General features: G+C 42.8%; 1 protein-coding gene across 5 annotated transcripts in view; it reads right to left on the reverse strand.

Moving 5' to 3' along the window:
- Positions 1 to 8901, reverse strand: part of LOC142040052 (zinc finger MYM-type protein 4-like) — a 44350-nt gene extending 35449 nt beyond the window's left edge. Inside the window, exon 1 of one of the 5 annotated variants that reach the window (XR_012653105.1) lies at positions 8747 to 8901. Coding sequence is in view for 3 of the 5 variants with exons in the window: in XM_075047269.1 (XP_074903370.1) it covers positions 8747 to 8788 (42 nt within the window). In the remaining 2 variants the exon portion in view is untranslated. The remainder of the gene's footprint in view (positions 1 to 8746) is intronic. The other 4 variants (XM_075047269.1, XM_075047270.1, XM_075047273.1 and 1 more) reach the window with 4 other exon arrangements.

Consider the following 8901-nt stretch of genomic DNA (forward strand, 5'->3'; position numbering starts at 1 on the left):
AGAAAACTGCAATTAAAAATAGTCAGAGATGATTCTCAGTTTCTTGTCTGTACAGTTGCCTTGTCCCTATATACACAGCATAACCCCCCACTTCAGAATTCATCAAACTGATAAGGAAGACACCATTTAAAAAAAAAAAGAAGTAATTTAAATTGTAATTGCTATTCTTGAACCAGGTGCGGGGAGCTCAGGAAGCATCCCCTGACCTTTTACACATGACATCCCTGGAAGGGATGCCAGGCAGCCAGCCAACCGCGCTGCACCTCTGCGACGGGAAAACTCCGCGGCACGAGCAGAATTAAGCAGCGGGCCTCTCCCAGAGCTGCTTTCCACCGAAACACAGACAGACCTATCGATTCATACCTTCGGAGCACCTGGGGAGGGAAGAGCAGAGGGTAACAAAGAGCCAGCCTGCTGCAGATACCTGCTACAGGAAAAGAACCGCTGCGGCAGGAAGAGAACCCGGCGGGGTCAGGCGAGCCATAGAGCTTGGCGTGCGGTGCTGGGCCTGCAGAGCCCCCTAGCCGCCCCGGCTCCGCGCCGGACCTCCGTGCCGGACAGCCGCCCGCTTCGGCCAACGAGTGGCCTGACACGCCGGGAACCCCTGCGGTTCGCTGGTGGGCGGTCGCGCGTTGCTCTTCGTAGGGGAGAACGAGTTCAGAGGCGCGCGTGGGGAGAGGGAGAGCGTGAGCTTGGCAGATTTTGCGAGGTATGTCCTTGAGGGCGGCTAAGCCACGCTCCAGACTCTCTTTTATCACTGTTCTAGTCTAAGGGTAATTAAAGGGATACTATGGTGGGTATTTTTAAAGGCACATCCCAAACAATCGTTTGTACATGTAAAAAGACAAAGGCAGGCATTTTCCAGCTTCTTGTGGCTCCCTACCTTTCTGTTCAAGAAACACGGTTTTACCTTGCATCTCGCCTACATCTTCGATTTTTAAGTTTCAAGAAAGAAGATTTAGTGAAACATGCTGCTGCCGTTTCATTTGTGCATTTTTAGAATTCTGAACGATTCACTAGAAATCATGGGGAGCGGTTCAGCACGTAAGTGTATCGCCCCTTTCTGTCCCCAGGTTTTTCTGACATTCCCGAGTTTTCTGAATATTCTCAGGCCAATTCCAAGCAAAGGCCCTGTCGACCTTATGGTTTCCATATCCACCAAACATGCACACATAAGCTGCATACTGCTACCAACCTATATGGTGCCAAGTAGATGAGACTGTCAAACACACAGAAAGTCACAGTGTGCTTTACTTTTTCTGAATGATTGAATGAATGACAGAAGAGGATCCAAGCCCTTCCCCTATCTGCCCACAAAAAAGTGGATTTGAGAAGGAAGCAGCTCCTCACAGGAAGGCTTCACCTTGCAACAATTCTTGCAAAGACACCAGTTTGATATGCTCATCTGAAGACTGCTAGACATGTGGGCTTTGCAAATTAAGAGACACACAGAGACACAAAACACACATCAAGCAAACAAACCACGACATCCACAATAAAGGCTTTCTTTCAAAACCAAGAACTTCTCCCCTCAAAACCTCACCCCTGGCTATGCACTGAACTTTCCTATTGCTGGTTAAGACACTCTACAAACAACCCTTAACGCTGGGATTTTGGTTACACTAAATCTGTAAGTCATCTGAAAACATAAAAATTCCTACTTCACGCAGCGTAAGTTTGAAAATCTAAACTGAACTTACATGGATGTAAAAATCTCCAAAATCAGAGCAGGGTCCGTATCATAACAACGTATGTTTCTGCTGTGATACTCAGCAAGAAATTATTCCAAACCAAGTATTCCAGTTTAGTTACATATTTTAGCATCCCAAAAGAAAGACAACATTTTCCAGATTACAAATGTATACTTTTGGCCAAAACTTTCAAAAGTATAGCAGTTCAGAGATTATGTTCTGCAAATCACGCAATCCCCTTAATTCCACTTAACTCAGAAACTGAGTGGCTCATTAAGAGAGCGCCACCGTGATGTCTTTTAAGGGAAAGCCAGTCCATACAATACAACTAAGAAGCAATGAGGGTAACAATCTGGGGTGGAGGACCAGCACTATAACCTCAGAAAGATCCCTCTACTCAATGTCTCCCCCAAGAGGATAATTAACCATGTTAGTAATTGCTTGCTACTAGTTATGTTACTAATAGGAAAAAAAAACCCCTCTGTTAATTAATCTTTAAAGAAAGTGAAACATGTATAAAACCTAAGTCATCTGCTTTTCATTATAATTTGTTCTCAAATAAGAAGCCTACAAGATGGCTTTGCATGCAAATCAGGAAAATTTACAAATGTAGCACCTTCTGCTTGTTGATAAACACAGCAGGGATTATCAGCCCTCCTTCACAGAATGGTTTATATGTTAATAGGCCCACACTGGTGAATCATGCCATCTACCATTAGGTACTGTAAGTCTTTTCCCTTCTCATAAGAGTTCGGTGCCAGCAACAACAATCAGTGGTGAAAACTGGGGAGCCTGTATGTATATTCAGTTCTCTCTATTTCAGTATTTCTGTTCTTAAAAGAGAGAAAAGCAATCATGTGATCTACTTTATTCTTCAAAGTGCCTTCCTAACTCAGGCTTCCTTTTTGCCTGTTCCACTTCTCTTTCACATTCCTGTATAGTTCTACAATTTCCTCCTCTCCTGTTCTTACAAAAACTGGTATCTCTCTCTTTCAAGTGGCTACAGTTCCAGTTGGCTTCTACTTTTTCTTTTCCTATGAAGAAGTGGTTCTTACAACAGGCAGCTTAGTTGGATGTTCCACCTTCTTTGCAGATATTATTATAAGTATCCAAGGCTCTTCAGAATGAAATGCCTGAACACCTGTAAAAACAGGCAGAAAAAACACTAGTACTATGTGATCAGAGCTTTCAGCAAAGCTTCTATGATTGCTTCATGGAGCGCTCGAGAACTGCCCTGTTACACGAACAAACAAGACTGTCTGCACAAAACTGCTGCAAGGACAGGAACAACTATCACAGCGAGACAGTAGAAAATACTGACCCATGTCTGCTTGATTCTTTTGCCTGCAAATAAGTGATGGAGGTAAAGCTTGCCTTATATAGGGATCCTTCCCCCAATGGAACTTTCTTAAAACGTATTTAACCAATCAATTTGCTAAGTTTCTTAGGTAGCAGAAATTTTGCCAAAAAACACAAAGAAGTGTAATTTTTTCATAGAGCACTGTAACAACTCCTACCAGGCAATATTAAACATAATAAAGACCTGTTAATCACCTGTATTAACTAAACTGTATTTCATAAAAGCTTTCTTGAGCAAATAGCACCATTTAATTAAGATGGAATCTTTCCACTTTTAGCCTGCTTTAACAAATATCAAGATTCCAAAAACTACACAAATAAGTTATTCAAAAAATAATAAAAGAAAGCAAGTACTCCAAAATTTCTCCTCTAGGAAAAACTCTGTACAGATGTGCTAATACCGTCTCAGGTTCTTCTCACCTAAATTTAGACAACTAAACATTAGTCTATTAGGCTAGTGATTCAGGTTTCCTCTCTTTCCAATGGAAATGAAGAGATTCCTGCAGCAGCAATTCATCCTACCCTGGGACTGGGCAGATGATCTTTCAGAGATTCCCATCTCTTAACACTGATGGCAGAAAGAGTCCAGAGAACCTGGGCGAGACCAGATGGATAACTATTTTGTGGGTACAGCTCATAGTGTAAAGACTGCAAATGGAAAACATTTATTTCTACACTCTCCTTTACACTGCTAAGGAAGTAAAAACAAGAATCTCAACTAATCACAACTATTTGTCCTGTATTTTTCACCTACAATACGACACAGTCTGCAAAGACTGTTTCAGCACAGACACAGCAGACTGACACACAAAGGCAATTTCACAGTGTTTGTTGGTTCAGAAGAGTCCAGGATTCTTGCACCTTGCTTGTGCTCTCCTGTGCCACCCTCCGGGGGAGTTTGTGCTTTCTGACCACCACTGTGGACAGCAGAAGTCTAAGACATAAAAACTGAGTCTTAAGTAACTGCTAATCTTGATGGCTCTCAGATCCAAGGACTTAGCTAACTCAGGACCAAGACTCAGATTTTTGATGCTAAACTACTCCAAGCTCTTAGAAGACTTCAAATATTTTTCTGAATCTGGACCAGCTATCCAAAGGGAAAAGGAAAAGGACCAAATATAAAATTTAAGTTTTGGTTTTGTTACCAAAAATCTGATGTAATAAACTTTGGCTATAATGGTAATTGATTATCATACATTTTTTACTAAAAACTTCAAAGGTATTAGACACAGCGCACTTTAAAACTATCATCTAATGTATATGTAAGCCCTGTAATACTTCAAGCTACTTTTAAAATTGAACAGATAGATCTAAAGCTGACAGCAAATATGGTAACCAAAACTAAATACATTACCATCATTCTTCAATCAGTATTTACAGAAAGGACAGAATATATCATGCAATTTTTGGATCAGTACCAGCTCGGTAAAGCAAAGTTACAGTCTTTTAAACTTCTTATTTCCCTTGAAATTTCTGAGTAGCACTTCCACAGAGTCAGAGTTAATGGAAAAGAGTATGGCGATACAGGTCATCTATGCTAGGTCATAAGGTTAGCACCAATCTGCAGCCTGCTCGACATTTGTATCGGTCTCCCTTTTCCTGATAAGGTTCAAGGGCAGCTCGTGATAGGAGATTTCAATCTCTTTCAAACTCAGCTGTCATGTGGCTTTTGCTTCAGCCTGGTATGAGCTTCTAGAAAAAAAGTAACTGCTCCTGGGACCAGCAACATGCAAGGATTAGTCTATCGCAGCCTCACACCTACAGTATTCGTGAAGCACTCTACCGGTCCTTTCCAATAACAGAGTTCATTTTATCCTCAAGTTATTTTCCCAGATTGACTCTTGCTCACTCTTTTTTATGTTTCCACCGGACAACTAATTAAAAAAAAACCAACTTTGCGGGTGTGCTCTACCCACCTCCCTCTTTTGTCCCTGCAGACACACAACTTTTTCTATCAAAGAACATAAGGCAGAACATAGGCTAAGATGATAGACACTAAGAGCACACACGATTCTGCTAACATGCCTTTGATCAAATATTCACTGCTGGAGAAGCCTTATTTTGAAGAGCTTAGATGATCGCAGAGAATAAGTGTTAGGAGCAAAAGCAGAAGTGAGGTACAACAGCACTGCTTTTATGCCGTTAGAACACTTATAAAAAGGATGATGGAAATCACCTGAACAGAGTCAGTCATTGACAGAAAACCTTGAAGAAAATTCACTAGATAAAACTTGCTACAAGACCTGTTTAAGGAAAGGCCCACGTGAATTGGAATGTCTGGAAGGAATGATAGGATACAGCACTCATTAAATGAGAGAAAAGTTGAGATAACCTCTTCAAGAACATTGGGAGTGATTTCAGAACTAATTTCCACTATCCTAATCATGCAAGGGGCCTTGAAGTGGGCATAAAGAGCTTACTTAACTTTCCTGTATTTTATACAAAGTGAAAAGTCCTAATGTGAAAGACTGAGATCCATTATGCTTATTTTCAGATGGTGAATTCAAAGATTATGACATCAAAGCATCCTTTGAAAAGTGCACAAGCCTTTGCAGCAAAATGTTTTCATCGTCTTTGTACCATTCAAGAGTAGTTCAGTAGCAAAACTTTCTAAATGAGATGATCTCCTTCAATTTTTAATTAAAGCCATGCAAAATTAAAAATCTTTTCCGAACATCTGTCTTATTGATGTAGACACCCAGGTGTTCACCTATTCACACCAAATTGATTTCCAAGAGCCCAAGTGTCAAATTTCAGTAGTTAGCACTGTACAGCCCAAATTGTCCTGTCTAGTTCAATGGGTTGAGAGAGTATTGTCGTAAATAAATGATCATGCTATTCAAAATATAAACTGTTCAAGACAATATTATATACAAATTAAAGTTGAACTGCTACAAATCTTTTTATAAACTAAATTAAAAATACATACAAGCAGCCACCTTTAAAGTTGATCTTGATACTACTCAGTACGTATGAAAAGTTAAATATGTTGATACATTTTCCTTAGAAAATACAACAGGTTTGATTTTGGGCAGAAATTAACCTTCTCTAAAATAACAGTTTAGCCATAAAAACTCTACAGGTACTATTAAAAATCAAAATTACACAAACTTCTATGTCAGTCTGGCAAAAACTTTCTTTTTTAGTTTGCTGCTCATTATCATGGATTGACCTAAAAGATGGCAACTGCTTATCAATGGGTTTTGCAAAATGCCAGTTTCAGTATATAAGCTTCTGGAATAATAATATCTGCAAAAGATTTTAATATTGAAAAGAACAATCCTGAATACACAAGCACTTGCTAAGTTCCTCTCTGAAGAAATTATTAAATCAGTCTTTATTTTTTTCCATACGAAGGAAAACAATTCTTTATAAGAAATGCTCATTATTCCTTACGCACAGGATTTGGAAGAGTTCATCATCATGACCTCCTGTAAAATGGGAACTGGACCACTGTGCAGAGGAGAAATGGTATACGCGGGTCTTCCAAGACCTCATTTAATGGAAGATATGTAAGCGTGCTGTATTTATGGTATGCTAATCTCATTCTTCACAGGTTCCATCAGTCAGCAGCTAGGAGGTATTCACTTCTCTCCACATTCCTCAAGAACATCTTGGTGTATAAACTGGTTTGGGGATGGGAGGGGAGATGAAGAAATTAACCTCTTAGACTCGGAAGATTACAAACTGATAGAATGCAGTGCACTGGTGCTACTATTTCTTTTTAAAATCTCATAGGAGCCTTTCTGGCACAATTAAGATTAACCTCGCTGTCAGACTTGGGACCAGGAAGGTATTTTCCTTCAAGCTAGACTGGCAAGTTGTGTTTCCCCTTTCCTTACTTACTTGCGTCAGACAACTCCACTTTCCTGGATCATCCCTAAATTTTACCAAACAAGTTCTCTGCTTCTGCAGGAGCGGAGAATGTTGTCAATGCCAACAGCATGGGGGGCTTTCCATAATGTACAGGGACGTGTGGAGCAATAATTGATGGAGACTTCTGGACTTACGACCTAGTGGATAATTAGCCAACCGACAGAGAAATCATTTCTCTTGAGACCAATGAAGATGACACTATCTGGACAATACTTTTTTGTTATTCCTTAGCAGGTAATTGGCAAGCTTAAGAAGAAAAAAGGCAATCTTCTTTTTTTTTCTGCTGGTAATACCAGGTGACTCGACAGATAAATTGAGCATATCCAGGCAATGAGCATGAAGAGACTACTAGACACCAGGATAGAGACTGCACAACCTCTCTGAGCAACCTGTTCCAATGCTTCACTGTCTGCATGGTGCAAAAGTATTTTCTTATGTCCACTAACATTTCAAGTACTGGGAATGAAGTTTAATTTAAGATTTCTTAAGCTGTTGTCCTACATGCAGCCACTTCCCTTTAAACTTCTTGCAGATAGCCAAAATCTTGATCCCCCAAAGACTTACACATTTATGTAATGTCTGTGAGCAATTCCGCAAATTCCTTGAGTTTGCTTGTAAATAAGCGCAAGTGTCTGAAAGACATGGGTCTGAGACAATGCAGTGATGATGTTCATTTTCCTAACTGCAGAGCAGCCAAACAACGTCTGCACAACTCGTCCAATTAGACCTTGGAAGGTCAACTGTTCTCTTTAGCAACACTTGGTTCCACCGCAATCACAAGCTTCATGTTCCCTGAAATAAATTCAGCGAATTGAACTTGTCTCACACATAGGAATGAAAAACTTGAGCCTCGTGTTCTTGTCTTTCTCAAGGCTGGAGAATGGGAAAATTTCTTCGTCTTTGGGAGAAGGGAACTGGACAGCTCAGAGTCTTGTAGTGGACTATGGACTCTTTCACACAACTGCAAATGTGACTTAACCTCATTCCTATCAGAAAGCTTTCCATCAAAAGTTACACGCACGCAGGAAAGAGGACGTGACTTGTTCCAAGACTATTTTGAGCACTGCTTAAAAAGTTATTCTCCCTCAGTTACTTCGCAGGCTACAAGGCGTGGTCCACAAAGAACCTTCCACTCGTTTAAAAGACGAAGTATTTCTTCAAGTAGATGAGCGTGCCCAGCGTACTTACAAACCAAGCCGTGACATTGAAGGACCAAGTCTCAGGATTGGCGTGGCTAATGGTACTCACGCCGCGGTTACAGCCCGAGTACCCAAGAACTGGATGAAACTGCCATCTTGACTCGCTACGGTTTGACACGGACAATTGAAATAAATTTAAAGAGAGCAGCAAGAACACTGTGTTTTAAACAAGGAGACGGACGGCGACGACGGACCCTAGTTAGCAGTGAGTTTATTACCTAAGTGATGCCAAGACGCTTACGAGAACGACGCCCGGACGCTCTCCTGAAGGAGAACTAAGCGAAAACTGAAGAAACCCCGAGTGGCAGCGTGGCTCCGAGGCCAGAGGGGCCAGCACCGCTCGCCGGCCTGGAGCCAGCGGGCAGCTGCGACGCACCGGCCGGGGGCCGCCTGTCCGCGGGCTGGAAGGGGGGCCCCGCACCCCGGCTCCGGCCGTTCGGCGCCCGGGGACCGCCGGGACCGCCTGTCAGGGCCCTGGACAGCGGCGGCAGCCGCCGCGCCTCGCACGCCGCATCCCCGCGGCCGCCGGCGATGCCCCGGTCGCCCCGGTGTCACCCCCCCCCCCCTCCTCCCGCCCCCTGACCCCTCCCCTTTGACCTCCCCTCACGCCCCCCCACTCACCCTGGCGCGGGGGCCGGGCCCCTCCTCCTTGGCCTCCGCCATGTTGCGCCCCCCCCCCTCAGCTGTCCCAGCCCGGGGCGAGGGGCCGGGGGTCACTCCCTCTCAGCCTTTCCCCCCCCCCCCTTCGGGGGGCGCCGGGGAGAGGGTCGGCGGGG

This window comes from Buteo buteo, chromosome 16, assembly GCF_964188355.1.
Source record: "Buteo buteo chromosome 16, bButBut1.hap1.1, whole genome shotgun sequence".
Lineage (NCBI taxonomy): Eukaryota > Metazoa > Chordata > Aves > Accipitriformes > Accipitridae > Buteo > Buteo buteo.